A 16,352-nucleotide genomic window follows, 5' to 3' on the forward strand; every position below is an offset into this window, starting at 1 on the left:
TGCATGTGCAATCGTGTGCTCTTACATCAGCAATATAGAGCCTGCGAGAGGAAGAGAGAGACGAAGAGCTCAAGAGACAAACACGGAGTGAGAGAGGAGATTGCATGTGCTTCACCTCGTTTTGTTAATTGGATGAAATATCAAACACCTGTGTCTTCTCTGATGCGCATTTCCGCTTTAGTTTCATGCTCTAATTACTTGATGATTACTAGCTGGCTCAGTACAAATAAAAAGTTGCTTTGTTTATGACTTTTATTTTGCATTTACATCACTTCCTCCAACACATTTCACTTTACAAAAAGTTGTGAGCTCGGCTGTGTGTGTGGACTTGGCTTTCGTTCATTTATGGATTTATTCTATTCATCTTGAAATGTTAAAAATGTATGGAAAACTAAAACAATGTAAATAATAAAAAAGCACATGCTAATTAGTGACTTTAAACCTATATGGTAAATCCATGAAGGTTCATTATTTGGGCTAAAAGACCACTTCTGAAGACTGTGGGCGAGTATAGACTGAGCTTTTTTGTTACATTTGTTTGAGTGTGACAAATTACATATATATTAGTACCTAGCGCACTATATTTACATTCATATGACATACATTAAATATAGTTAGGATGTATGATCTCATTCTTACAAGGCACATTTTTAAACTACAGTTTGTAAAGTAATCTACTGGAAGCAGAACCTTATATAAATTATAACCCTCTTAGAGAAATTAATCTCTTGTCCCACTTTGCAGAAGATGATCACTTGCAAAATGACTTAAACCATAAAAGTGTTGAAATGAAACCACTTGGAGATAATGGGGAGGTGAAGTGGTCACATGAGGGAGGGCTCCTCCCTCCTGCCAAAGCACTTGGCTCTTCTGAAAAGTGCTTTACTGCGGCTGTGTTCATCATCAAAGTGAGACTGTGTTTTGACATCAATTATAATATTCCCAAAAATTCCACAACCTTGCAAAAGCATTTTGAAAACTCAAAAAAGGTTGATCGAGCAAGAAGAAATGGAAAGAAAAATGTGCGTGTGTGTGTGTGTGTGTGTGTGTGTGTGTGTGTTCTGATTTATGTGTGTGCATGTGTGAGCACTAGTGTGCAATGATCTACATCACTTGTGTGAGCTGACAGGACATTTCTGCCCTGCATCTCATGCCATTATATCATCTCTGCCACACACACACACACACACACACACACACACACACACACACACACACACACACACACACACACACACAAACTCATTCAGCGGGATTGATTGTCTGTGTGAAACAGGTGTGATGGTTTCCATCAGTGTCTGTTCCAGTAGGGGAGATAATATCTTTTTATATAATTTTCAAATTAAACACCAAGGAGACCAAGAAGCAAGTAACTAACAATAAAAAACACTACATTGAGACATTGCTACATGAAGAGGATACGGGACAGGTTAGCAAAGAGAACCTTTCCGTCTACCGTTGGGCCGTATTGTAAATTCCCCTAATAAGCAATAAGCAAATAATAAGTCTTTAACAAAAAACGATACAAAAATGTGTCATAAGTGGCTGTGAGAGCCATTTCACACAGGGGCATGCTGAGATCAATAAATCACATCAATACACTGGGAGTTAATTCCCTCGTAGTCTCGCCACTGTTATCTTTCACTTTTATATGATGTCGCCTTTGCAAAATCCCTGATGATCGATGGTTGACTGCTCATAGAAGTGTTGGTCCGGCTTATCTTTGTGGGCAGACTTGTAGCGTATGGTGACTTTTAAGACGGGAGAGGAGATTTGAGGTGTTCCCATCTTTAGCCCCGACTTGTTTATCACATCAGCATAAAATTCATTAATTTTCATTCACGTTTTCTGGTTCTCCTTTTTCATTTGGTTTAAAAACAAAGAATCACCCAATAGTCGTAATTACTATGGCTTTATCGAATACAGAAACATGGTGTGCAATAGTCCACACTCCTTAGTCCAAAAGGAAAAAATTATTATTAATTTTATTATTATTATTTGTTAATTTATAAAATATAGATTTATCATCATTTCCATAATTCACAATGTTGTGGTCTAAGAAATGCTTTCAAAACAGAATGTTCCTGCGGTTAGAAATGGTTTGCTCTCCCTCTTGCATCTGTAATAACGTGGCAGCAATCTAACGGCACCATGAAGTCGCACGAACCACAATTACACAAAATCAGACGCATGCTAGCAAGTTGATACTTTTTTAAAGTTGTACAACAGTGCGTGAAGCACAGAGAAAGAAAGAGAGGGACAGAAGATAGACAAAAAATGATCTCACATCGTTCCGTTGTCATGGACAAGCGAAGGCCGTCATCGCGGCCAACAAATATCCTGGTGAACCGATGACCTCGTCATATCGTCCAAGGCCAGCTCTGTCTCAACGAGCACACTGGAGACCGTAAACAGCAACTATTCACTGACTAAGACTCGTCATTGGAAGGCAACATACAAATAAATGTGTTGATGCTTTGATGCTCGCTGACCCGAGAGGCCAAGGTTAAGGCATTTAAGCAAGCAAGAAAGAGAACCAATCGATTTCAGTGCAAATGGAAGACAGTAAGTGAGTTGAGGGCAGGTGTGTGTGTGCTTTCTTTTGGCAGTACAAGTTCAGACTCTGAATGGACTGCAATCACCTCAGCAGTGCAGGTCGCTTTCAGATCTTTTCAGTAAAAGTGGCAAAAATACAAAAAACAAGTTACAAGTAAAATCCTGAATTCAAAACTTTACTGGAGTTGAAATAATCTTAGCATAAATATACAAGTACCAAGAATTAAAGTACCCATTATGTAGAATTGTTGTAGTTATTAATATGTAAAGGCCAGGATAATGTGTACAACTAGGTAGCTGAATCTGTGATAACATCTTAAATGTATTGTTGTTAAATAGAAATAGTTCTATAATAAATAGAATACATTATATGTATTCATCTGAATCTGTAAAAAGTAACTATAGCTGTCAAAACAAATGTAGTGGAGTAGAAGTATAAAGTACCTCAAAATTGTAATTGGACAGCATTATAGCAGTCTATTTAACAGGTCTGATCAGAACTCTTATTTATGCGATATTCTAAGTCCTCACAACAACAACACAACTTTTAATATTGTTGTGTAAATACTTGTGGAGTTACACATTTAAACAGGAGACTGCAGTCTCTGGCCACAGGTCGCTGCATCTTTGCTGCATTGCTGCACTGAAGCCACGAAAACACTTAACTGCTCGTTTATGGATTTATGAAGCTTTGACCAGTATTTATTTGTACACAATGCTCAGAGTGTTGAGCATCTATTTGCACGGCGTTTCCCCTGCAGTATTTACACAGTGCCAAATACTGCAGTCACGGCCACAGGGAAAGTGTGTGTGTGTGTGTGTGTGTGTGTGTGTGTGTGTGTGTGTGTGTGTGTGTGTGTGTGTGTGTGTGCGCGTGTGCGTGCTGGGCCAACAATACCACCTTTAGTTGTTATTACAGTATGACAGCAATCTCTCATATCCCACTCTGCGTCTCCTGCCCTCTCACCTCTTCTCTAAAATCTCTAAATAGGACTTGGAGGAGACCACAGTATATTACCTTTTCCTGCAAAAGATATCACCGCAGTCTCTGTCTCACACACACACACACACACACACAAACACAAACTGGCCTAGACTCAAGCTCTACTCTTTTCTATACCTGTGAAGACACATACACCACACACACAGAAAAAATGAGAAAAGTGCTGATCCGAGGAAGCATAAACTTTGCCTGCGTCAGTGTATCAGCTTAGTGCTGTAAAGCAGAGATACATGGTGACACTAAAACTGAGTGTCCATCCTGAGCATGACTGTGCAAAAACGTAGATGGAGGGATACCACTAATGACAGGACCAAAGGACGAAAAATGTAATGATAGAGAGAAAAAGGAAAGACGGGGGAGAGAAAATGAAAGCAATGGGAAAGATGAAACGGCAGAGTTAAAAAAGAAGGAAGACAAAAGGCTTGGAGAAAATTGCTTTTCGGAGGACGAGAGGGGAAATGAGAGGTAATTGTTTATCTGCAGAGGGACCCGGTTTGGATATATTGTCCCCTCTTGAGTCGTGGTTTCAAAGGTCTCTCTGCAATCCCCAGTAACACTCTCGATTCCACCGCTGCTTGAACACTGCAGCAGCTCTTAAAGCAATACTGTATGTACTTTTGGTCAGACATTTTCTCTTCTCTTGGCAAACACACAGGATCTGGCCTCTCACAAGCACCTGACTTTTAGCTGCTCGGATTCACTGCCATCAAGCTGTGCACACAGGCTTTTGTTTTTGAGGCGTAATCAAGGAGGAAAATGTGTCGTACGAACATGAAAGTGTGCACACATCAATCAAATATCCACATGGATGTAGTTTATAGTTGTATTATTTGTGTGGAAGTGGCACTTTAGTTAAACATTGTCAAAAACGAGACAAAGGAAGTGACAGCGGACACTCGCTGCTGTTCAATCTGTTGACAGGTGTTATTTCTCTCAGGCACACACACTCAGACACAAAAAGAAACACACTAGTATCCCCACACTTTCAAGACCATCATCCCAGTGACAGCAGGTCCACGGCTCCCCCTAGTGGTGAAACCACCAACGAGCACGATAAAACAAATTAAAGGCCATTTCTCTGGCTCTCTCTTTTGATCTCTCGTTGCATCTCCCACGACTCTCATTTTGTATCTCCTCTCTGCAACTCACCCACCAACTCACCCACCCACATGAACCACATCACTGTTAAACACGTTTTCATAAAGTGTCTCTACGTCCCCTCTCGGGGTTCTTCACACACCCACACTATTACCCCTCACGTGCATCATCATCATTACAAATTAGGTATCATAACTGCTGCTCTTATCTTGAAAGATCCACTGTGGGGGAGCCCAAAGTAGTGCAGTTGCACACATCCTCTCTCTCTCTCACACACACACACACACACACACACACACACACACACACACACACACAGACACACACAGTGAATCGATAGGGCATCGGTTTGTCCTATTGACGTGCTCGTTTAGGAGAGTGACAGGCGGTCACTATGGATCACCATCCTCAGCTGACGCTCCTACACTCGCTCAGCTTTAGAAACACAACAACATTTCTGCCTATTGGTGCTGAGAACGACAGACAATGAGACAACGGTTTGAGCGTTGGCAAGCAGCCTGTTGATTCATATTTTCCCTCTAGTCTTTGTCGTCGTCCTAACTTTTCATTTGACTGGACACTAAATGACCCTCTGTCTTTGTTTCTCTCCTTCTCTCTCCCCACTCTGGTCTTTAAGTATCGCTGACTCGCTCATCCCCTCTCTTGGTATTTGTCCATTATTGATGAGAGCTGATAAGCGGTTATTTAAGAGGCAGGGCTGTCCTTGGGTCTCAGTGAGGTTTCAAGAAGCTTCAGCTTACTCCCCAACACTGTTTCATGGACATGGAAAGGAGCCTGGCAAGCTTTAACTTTAACACACTCATCCTTTTTTACTTTAAATCTATTTGCTGATGTGCAAGGTGACTCTGTAGCCTCTGAAAAATCAGGCCTCAGCCAAGAGTATCACAAAACAATCCGTGTGGTCTGAGCACATGAAGCCCGGTGAGAAATCTCCACAGAGACTCTCTAATAAGTGTGTGTGTGTGTGTGTGTGTGTGTGTGTGTGTGTGTGTGTGTGTGTGTGTGTGTGTGTGTGTGTGTGTGTGTGTGTGTGTGTGTGTGTGTATAGAGACTCTTGAGAGTTACAGAGATCCATGCAATAGTCCCGTTAATTTCCTAAGTTGGAGCATTGATTAATATCGTCAGTCATTAGTCGACTAATGACCCGGTGATGTGTGTGTGTGTGTGTGTGTGTGTGTGTGTGTGTGTGTGTGTGTGTGTGTGTGTGTGTGTGTGTGTGTGTGTGTGTGTGTGTGTGTGTCTGCCAGCTGGTTGCCCTGTGTTTATCCTATTTATCCTATTTCATTTATTTGGTCATTCATATTTTAGGTCTAATACAGCCCCGCAATAAATCCTACCTACATGAAGGTATTACTGTTCAGTAGTTTTGGTGATTCAACTGTATGGTGCTTTTAGAGTCTGCAGTTTATGGTCTTAAATAACAGAAACACCTCTCCCTACTTATGTGTGTTGAAAGGGATAAATCATGATATAAAACAGATGTGTGCAATTGCATGGTGGAGAAATGCAACAACTCACATAATATTTGATTGGCGAACAGTGGGACATTTTGGACACAGCAGCAACTGGGGGAAAAAAACACATTTAACCAGCAGGAAAAGCCACAGAGCAAACAAACAGACAGATTATGAGACAGAGAGACTCACAGTGAGAGACTCACAGCGTTTGAAGAAGTCGCCATTCAAGTGGTGCTATTATTTACAACTGCACATACTGGGACGATAATATGCACGTTTTCTCATAAGGGAAAATAAGTTTGTCTGCTGCTTTAACAGTGTGTAACTTAATTGAGCACATTATACATTCAAATAAAACCCCCATTTAAAGGGATTTTCTTATTAGGGCCCCGAGGAGGATTGTTATTCGAATGTTTATTATTATTCTTATGGCGCGGCTTTGCACAGGGAAAAGAGCTTGGGGTAAACCTTAACTTTTCAAAATGTTCACAACAATCTGATCTGATGAAAATTCCTAAAAAATAGCTCGCTAGCGCCCCCTTTAGTTGTAAAAGCTATCCACTTTTGCCACCTATGCCCGATTGACTTGTTTATTTTAATTTTTTTAACCAGCAAAAGGGCTTTAAATAGCTTTAAAGCATTTGTAATATAAGAAAAGGCTTTAAAACCTGATACGTTTAGGTGGAAATTAGCTAAAAAGAGAGTCACATTTTTATTTGAAATTAGCATTCATATATCTTCTACAACACAGCACTGTAGAGTTTGAATTTGTCTGAATATTTATTTTTTGTCCCCCCGATGCAAGCACTTTCAGAAGAAAGTCAATCTTGATGCTTGAAACTTAATCCAATCCAACAAACACACTCGATTTGCCAATTAAAACAGCAGCGATAAAATAGACATAATTTAAACGTACATAGTTTATAGTGCTATATATACATCATTGCATGCCTCCACACGCACTTCTGTGACCGCCTGACCAATTAAGTATTTAGTGAGGATACCAGCTCCCATGTTAAATATTCACTTGTTTTCCATTCTAAATAAAGGATGAGCAATTGACGCATTTATCTGCATGCGTATTTGTATGTCTGTGTGTGTGTGTGTGTGTGTGTGTGTGTGTGTGTGTGTGTGTGTGTGTGTGTGTGTGTGTGTGTGTGTGTGTGTGTGTTTGAGTGCACAATTTCACTCACTGCTTCTCAAGTGTTGATCGGTTACAGCTCCATTAGGCGCCGATTAAGAACACAGACAGACACAAATTATCACTACAATATAAAGTGAGACAAATCAGTCCCCATCTTCCTATCGTTGAACACGAACACCACATGCTTCCTTTAGTGCTTACAAATATACAGTACAGTATTATTTTAATGTGTCTCTCATTTTAAAATCTTCTGATATTTGTATTACAGCTGTGTGTGTGTCTCTCTCTCCGCTCTTGTTTCCGTGTGTTAGACACCATGATAAATAGTCGTGCCTGGACAGCTTCTCCTTACATAGGCAGTTGCCAGAGTCTAAACACATTTAGTGGACACAAGGCTCCAATCCAGAGAAGACAGGCTGGTTGTAGTCAATAAACATGTACTGCAGCTTTCTCTTATTTGGGATTCAAACAGTTCCACAGAGCAAAATAAATCACAAAAGCAGATAGCCTCAAACTTTTTCCATCAATTTAACATAAAGTGCTGGAGTCCATTTGAATCACAGTGTTAATACAAAACTGCATAATGCAAAATAAGATTTATCACTAGAGAAAATAATAATCGCACTCCATATAGCATGTAGATCTTTAAAAAGAGCAGAGCAGTTTAAACAGATTTGCATTTTTCTGTCCAATCTATGAAAAAATTATAAAGTTCCCTGTTGCAAAAAGGATATTTGTCACTGCAGTTTATAATAAATATAGTCTTATTGTGGAAAGAACAGTTCAGAATTTGTATCAGGTATAGAATGTAAAGATTAAAAAGTAGTTTGCTGCAGATTTGCCATAGTGTACCAGAATAATAATTAAAAACTGTGAAACTGTACAGGGATCATTTGTAATGCACTCATTTCGCCCATTATTGAGATGTTACATCCATTTTTTGTTTACAAACGCACTGAATGATGTAGCAACTGAAAAATAAGAAAAGTGTAAAGAACTGAGGCCCAAAGAAACAGAGTGAGTGACAGAGGAGAGAAACAACTGTGGGGACATTGCAACTCCGTCACCTTCACACAGTCTCAGTGGGCCGCGCTCATTTAATCAGATGGACGGACAAACATCCAGACTGTCTGCGCACACACACACACACACACACACACACACACACACACACACACACACACACACACACACACACACACGCACACTTCATATTGTGACCTTCTGCCCCCTGGAGGTCTAAATGCCCCCTCACTGTCACTCCTTTACCTTTTCCATTCCCTGCTCTGTATCCAATAATATTATGGGCTTTTTATTAATCTATTTCATCACTAGACGGATTGAATTGATTACTGCTTTAATTCGGTCAGTGTAATACAAAAATCAGCTGAGTGCATTCCCCATTTAGGTTAAAAGGGGATGTACTCTGCTTTTGGTTTATTTACAGAAAAGGTTGATGGAACACAATAGTTTCTTTTCAGCTTAATATAATTATTTAGCTATACCCAAATGAAAACACAGCATTATAATATCAAAAAAAGTGCAGACCAGCAAGTATCGCTGCATCCCAGTGGCATAATGCATAGTGTAAAACTTTTTTTTTTTTAAAGAGCAATAAAAACAAAATAATAAAAACAACCAAAGCAGGAAGAATAATTCACATCGAAGTGATTACAAAAAATGTACGATGTTGGAGGCGTAAATAACAAGCTAGACTAACGCAAATAAAGCAAAGAAGGAGAATGAGGCGGGGGAAATATTCAGAATATTCAGGGCCGATGTGTGCACTGGCTGGCTGTCAAAGTCAGTTTCTAAAGCTTGAAGCTTTTTATAATCAACTCTTTCTGGGGCAAAGTGGCTGATGTCTGCTTTTCTAACACGTTTCATTTACATTGTCACAAGGCGACAGTGTCTGGCCCTGATTCGATAATGTGCGTGAACAATCGCCATGTTTAGCCCCGAGGAAAAGTTAAATGCCGAATTGAACAGTCAGTTGTCGTCACGGCCTACACGGTCAAGTTGCACGATGACGATGAAGCGAGCATGCACACAGAGGAGCAAACACACCAACACACACACAGAAGCTCCTTCACACCCCAAACACAGACACACACATTCATGAATAATAAAGTGTAGGGCACGGGAGGGCACGCTGTGAAGCTGAAGCTCGTCTCTGCTTGTCGTTTGTCTCTTCTTCCTCTTCCCGTCTGTGCTCTTTCTATCATTTTTTTTTTCATGAATCACGCGTTTGCAAAAATAGAAACCATGCATGTGCTCTTGCATGTCCGAATCAAAACATTAAGAAAGGGGGGAGGGGACACTCTGGTTTGTTTGTATTTCATTAAACCAATCACACTCATCTTGGGCGGCGCGAAGCACGGGATGCATCGACTTCAGGTCTCTACCTACAATCTACATCTTGTGATCCATGATCAAGTATTCTTCACTAACTGTTTGATCTTAATTTTGTTGTTGTAAAATACCCGTTAGGGCCCCTATAAAGGATTCAAAAGGGGGGCAACATCTTTTGTGGGGCTAAAGAGCCTTTGATAGAGTGTCATAAAGCCAAAAAGGTTTGGTTATAGGAAAAGGCTTCACCGAGGGCACTTCACTCATTTGCTTCTCTTCCTTTAGGGTGTTCATATGTTAATTTCATCATTTTCACTATCATATTTTTGAATTGTCTGGTTACAAAGTCATGGTTGGTTATATTTTACTAGATACATATTATTTCCTTACACTAAAGTTGATTTTCTCTCCTGCCTGTGCCAGAGTGTGTCTGTGTGGAGGGAGTGCCCGGCGCAGGACTCGACCACTAACACACACACACACACACACACACACACACACACACACACACACACACACACACACACACACACACACACTGACCTGGAAAAGGAAGTCCCTGCTGTTTTATCAGGTTACCATGGCAATGAACAAACATTCCAACACACACAAACAGGCCCATGTACACACATATGCCAACGTCCCAAGGTGAAATTATAACAGCACATGGCCATATGAGCTCCCACTGACCCAACAGAGACACAGACTGCCATCACACTCCCTCCTCTCTCTCTCTCTCTCTCTCTCTCTCTCTCTCTCTCTCTCTCTCTCTCTCTCTCTCTCTCTCGCTCTCTCTCTCTCCGTTGGTGCACGGAGGGTAAAGGAAAAAGTCACGCTCCATGCTGTCAGTTTAGGTCATGTTATTATTACACTGATTGTAATATGGTGAAATATGTTTGCAGTATATAGCCACAGAATCAGTGATTAGGAATGTCATGTTCAAAAATACAGGTCATGAAATGTTAAGCCAGCGGCCTCTCCAAATATAAAACACTCATGGACACCTGTGAAGCCTAATTTGGATATTTTGTGATTGGCATTGTGGTAAAATGAAAAAAGAATGTCCCTTTTTATTAACAGGTGTATTTTGCTAATTGTATCAATGTGGAGTTTAAATGTATGATGTTATTCTTGTGTTAAGTTTCTAATAAAAATCATAGAGGGCAGCAGGTGTCTGTAAAAGAGCATTCAGGTTCAGGCACATTTGGAGACATAGAGGTGAACGGTTAATCGCAAGCTATATGAACAATAGAAACTCTATTTGAGATTTACATAATTCTTCTCCATTGGAAACAACAACACGATGACGGCAGAGCCGCTACATGCTGATTTCTATCCTGAGGGCTGAGCAAGCAGCGAACAACAATGTCCCAATCACACTCACTCATTCCCCAACATGATGCTTTGTCACAGATGACAAACAGGAAGAGAAACTACACATGCCAGCGGCAGGAAACACTCTGACATGAAGTGGATTGTCTTCAAAACAAAAACTATTCATCATTTACCACGAGTCATTTGGAGGATGATTTAATCCACGTTTTTTTTATTCAGTGTACAAATCCGTGCAGGACCCTGGTGCAATAACTTCTATTAAAGAAACATTACTGGTTTTGAAACCAGTTAAAAATGCTTTGGTTGAGATTTAAAAGGACTGTGAGGTAAACATAAGCATTAGTATACACATCACAAACGTATTAGTATATATCAAGGAAAAACTGAGAATCCCAAGAGAATGGAAGTATTGTGCTTTTCACATTTAAAAAACTATAATCAAACTGAGAGACTACGTTAATGATTTGGGCTTCACGCAGTTTGGTTATTTATGTGTGAATTCGTGCCCTGAATCAAAAATGGTTTAATCCAGTTTGTGACAAGACATGGAAATGGGACACGTTACAAAATGAGTGCACACACCTGTTGGTGAAGCCTATTTGTTTGTCTTTGTGTTTATTTTAAGAATGAATTTGTCAAAGGACCATAGAGCGATGAATCAGATCAGAGTGACTGTATTCTCATACAACAACACACTGACATACATGTGTGTCCCTCAGACAATATGTGCTCTCAACAACTGTTGAGTTTCACATTCAGATCAATACTCCACATGATGCAGTGGCCATTGCATAATACAACAATGGTGACCTTATAACAAAGATGCAGTGAATTACCTGGATACACTTTGTTATGGCTTTTTCCACACTGCATTTAAGAGCCATTATTCCAGCTACTGGGGTGCAAACTTTTTTCTTTTTTTTTTATCTTGTAACCCTCAACCAGTAAACAGATATGACATCAAGCAAAGCATTCTTAATCAAACTGTTGCCAAATAACCACAAGCCCCACAACCAACCACCATCTAATCTCAAGACAGCAGTGGACAGAGACAGCACCCATCCCTCTATGCTGTCACGCTGCCTGTAGGCGTGAGCTTTGGAGTCCCAAGGAGTACTGCTTTAAAGGTTTCCAGGAAAGTCCGACAAACATTCACACACACACACAGATACACACGTGAGGTTACCTGTAGGTCATGCCTGTCTGGCTCTTGATCGTGTCGTGCAGCGACAGCGAGTGGAAGTTGAGAAACTCTTCCAGCTGTTTGAGCTGCACCACACTTTGGGATTTTTTTGGCGTCCACAACATCAGAGGAGCGTAGGGTCGCGGCCCCGGCCCCATGGGCGGCTGCCTGGCGAGCCTCCCCTGACCCGGGCCTTGGGCATGGACCCCGCCGTGACCTCTGGACCCCTTCAGCTTCGGGTTGGGGATGTCTGGGCACGTTGCTTTGTACAGGTACATTCTCCTGCCTTCTTCTTCTTCTTCACTTTATCCTTTCTTTCAGTCTCTCCGGTCTTCTATGATTCTGTCCCACAAACATGTACGCTCAGAGTAATCCAGGTAGGCCGTTTCGCCCACGCAGCGCTACATGGAGCGGAGGACTCATGTGAGTGTGTGATGAAAGCTCAGAGGAAAGTTTTCCTCCGGATAAAGCTCCAAGAAAAGAAAAACAAGAAGAAGAAATGTAGGAAAATCCAACTTGGAATATCATAATTTAAAAAGAGGAAAACGGTATTCAAGGGTCCATAGTGAAACTCAAATCCAATCTGGCTGCACGTCCACACAGGAAAAATAGGCTTTTTCTTTACATGTGCTCCTCCATTTGCTGAGCCACATATGTTCTCTGTACACACACACACATTCAGATATATCCCACTCTCTCTCCTCTGCTCCCTCTGTCACACAACACACACATGCTGTCACTTTGCCCCCTGCTCAGCCAGTCTACATTATAAGCTCAGTTTGGTTTTGCTCCCTATTAAATGGCATGGGAATCTGGGACATTTTTTTCCCGCCCTCCCTCTCCGTCTCTCTCCATCTCTCTCTCATTCTCTCTCTCTCCATTTTTTCTAACCATTTTTCTCTCCAACTCCCTCTTATCCTCTCTCACTTCCCCCATCATCCCTCTTTTGTCTCTGAGTATTCCCTCTGTCACAAGCCCTTTCACTTACGTTTGATTTTCTTTTGTCTCTCTTTCCTACTTTCCCTTTTCTTCATCTCTTTTTTTATCAGGCACAAATGCACACATGTGTATGTGTGCATGTTTTAATCACTTTTACATCCTCAATCCCCCTTTAATATTCCCTTTTGTCTCTCATTTCTTTGCCCTGCCTGCACTTTCTCCTCTGTCTCTCTCTAAACAAAGTGTACTCTGGAGTTTGGCCCATAACAAACTAAAATAAACACACAGTCTCACACAAGCTGACAGCGAGTTATGCACAATTGTACACAGTCTGTGAGCAGTGTTTCGGTAATGAAGCGAACCACAAAATAAAATAAGGAAGCCTCTTTATTCTGGTCTTCTCTCTCTCTCACACACACACACATAATCTCTCACATCTGTCCTCCTAAAGGAAGCATTCAATGACATCACGTCTGGTCCTTCAGTGGATTGTGTGAATCATAAGGAATTCCAGTCACCCATATCAGGAAATTTGAGTACACACACACACACACACACACACACACACACACACACACACACACACACACACACACACACACACACAGTATTAAACAAATAGATTGGCAATTTCTATGAGGCCAAAATACCCAAACATAGATTGGTCCAACATACACATGCCAGCCTAACCTCAAGGCAGTTAGAGAAATATTTATTTTGTGTGTGTCGCTCCGCACGATAACAATGCCAATGAAAAGTAATTTGGATTTCTTTTTGTGGTGGACACCTAAAATAGACAAATCCACTTGACTATGCAAACTAGATGATGGTGAAATGTAATAGTTTGAAAATCGTGCTGCTCGACACAGGACTGCCACATGGAGCCAGGTGTGAATGTGCTGTTGATGCTCATAATCATAACATAAATCCATCCTCTAAATGTAAGGATTTGCAGGATCAAGAGGCGGTTTCTTCTCTGCTGCAGGGACCAGGTACCGACTGCTTGTCTGTCCTTTGTTTCTTAAACCTTCTGAAACCCCAAACTGTGTACACGGTAAACCAGCAGGCTCTGGTGAGTGTCACTGCATGGATTTTAGTTTTATTGCTTTTGTTTACATCCTGTATACAATCCTCGCTTCGAGTCAAGAGGGACTAACCATTACCAGACTCCCAGACTGAACCTGACAGAATATGAACCTGTGGCAGAAATTGACTAGACAGCTGGGTACATGCATACACACCCGAACACACAGAATAAGGGAGGGAAGCTGAGGCAGAGGGGCAGCTGTATCAATTGTCCGGCAGGATGGGTGGAAAAACTGATCCAGCCTGGCAGCAGAAATGTCAGCTGGGCTTATGCAACAGGCAGAGTGTGTTTACTGCGTATTTATAGTCACTAGAAGCGTACACATCCATACACATGGAGCCTGCATACTGGTATGCACACACACAATTAATGCATGTACAGTAAAAAATAAAAACTCTCGCTTTGTTTTTGTTTTTTTTGTCTGCTATCTTTCCTCTTTCATTTTGACCTCTGGTGGTGAGAACAGTCACAATCTCCGTTGAGCCGCTCAGCATGTGGGCAGGTGAGTCACGGACAAGAATACCAAAAAAAGAAGGCGAGGATAGAGGGAGGGAGCAGCGAGAGGTCAGGTTGGGGGAGCAGATGGGGGTTATGGCCGCGAGTATGGGAATCCTGCATTATGAGTAACAAACTGCTTTTAACTCATGTCTGCCTTGTACACTTTTCTTTATTTGTTGCACTATTTCTCACTTCCTCTTCCCTTATCTGTTTACCTACGTTTTATTCTGAACTTTTTCCATCAGCTTCATCCTCCCTGAGACCAATTAGCCATCTTTCTCTTTTATTTTTCCCCCACCACCCCCACATGCACTGCTTCCACTGATTGAATCCCTTTACAATAATCGCATATGTCTGATAATTACCCATCGGCGCACAGCATGATAGAAACACAACAAGTAGAGCAACGCACTGCAGCACAACACTGTGCTCCTTTTTTTGTGGATTACTATAAAAAAACAAACATGAAAAGACTGAACTGTGTGTTCACGTTGTAACCTCTCGCAAGCAGTCTGCAATGTATAAAACAATATTTCTGCCTGGTTTACTTGAATGAGAAAGCTCTCTCTCTATGCCATCTGACTCTATGGCAGCAATAATTATGCCAGTGATGAGTCTCCACGCTTCAGGGACCGTCCTGCTCCTGTTTAACACCAGTGTGTTGGCCTATATTCTCCATTAAACCCCATTGTTACAATCATTGGAAATCTAGAAGGGGCTTTAAGCTGAAGGGTGAGAGCAAAGCAAGGATGATAACATTATAATACATTGACGGTATAGAATATATGGACAATACACATATGGCTCCTTTTTTTATTGCATTGTCCTTTTAATCATCTTAAAGGTTTTAAAAGATGAACCAAGGAGATGAAACACTGTATTTGGTAGTTTAGAAAGAGTGAGGATACTTTTATAATGCAAAGGTCGCGGTTGTGTGAATCAAACCACTCATCTTGGCGGCTGCTTCATCCATCAAGCTCTACTGGAACATGTGTTTTTGTTCTTCACAAGTATCATGTTATCACACCTTTGTCTCTGGGGCCAAAGGAGTGAGGAAATATATATCCAACACCTGGTTAGAGCAGGGCAGTGACACGGTTGGCTGCCATTATCGTGCTTTCTGTTGAAGGGGGAACATGCTTTGAGTGATGATTTAGATTGGAAGACGTAAATAACTCCATGGAAGTAAAATTCCGAAGTTAAGATGTCGAGAATTCTAGCTTGTTGGCAACTTTCAGAATTGATTGCAACATGAAGGTGTTTTGTATAACGTATGCTGCATGCTCATCAACATATTATTTTGATCTTATTCTATAAGATGTCTGATCATTTCTTAACCAAACATAACAGAGGTTCCCAGCAGAGTAAAATAAAAAACATGTACAATACTGTAAGACGGCACAAAGATTATCGAGTATGTGTGCACATGATACCACACAAACAATAACAAACATCACTGAAAGATAAATGTACAGTATATACAGTTACCTTGATCTAGAATACATTAGTTAAATTGTTTATACATGTTTAAATGCAACTAAGAGGAATAGTTTAAATACTCTTGTCTCTATCAAAAAACACATTAGCATTAAATTAATTTGTAGGAGGAAACAAAAAATGCATTTTTGAATGGCGGAAAGGCTATTTTTAGCTCAGTTATGAAAGCCCGTGATTTCTGTGGC

At 40.9% G+C, this 16,352-nt stretch overlaps 1 protein-coding gene across 3 annotated transcripts in view; it reads right to left on the reverse strand.

Annotated features, from left to right (window-relative positions):
• kcnab1a (potassium voltage-gated channel subfamily A regulatory beta subunit 1a) overlaps positions 1-16,352 on the reverse strand; it is a gene marked incomplete at both ends in the record, with an annotated part of 94,432 nt that overhangs the window by 75,344 nt on the left and 2,736 nt on the right. The window contains one exon of one of the 3 annotated variants that reach the window (XM_079225298.1): positions 12,150-12,424. The exons of the other annotated variants lie outside the window; for them this stretch is intronic. Coding sequence (XP_079081424.1) covers positions 12,150-12,424 — 275 coding nt within the window. Of the gene's footprint in view, positions 1-12,149; positions 12,425-16,352 lie in introns of those variants that run through there. 3 annotated transcript variants of the gene reach the window in all.

This window comes from Taurulus bubalis, assembly GCF_910589615.1.
Source record: "Taurulus bubalis genome assembly, chromosome: 10".
Lineage (NCBI taxonomy): Eukaryota > Metazoa > Chordata > Actinopteri > Perciformes > Cottidae > Taurulus > Taurulus bubalis.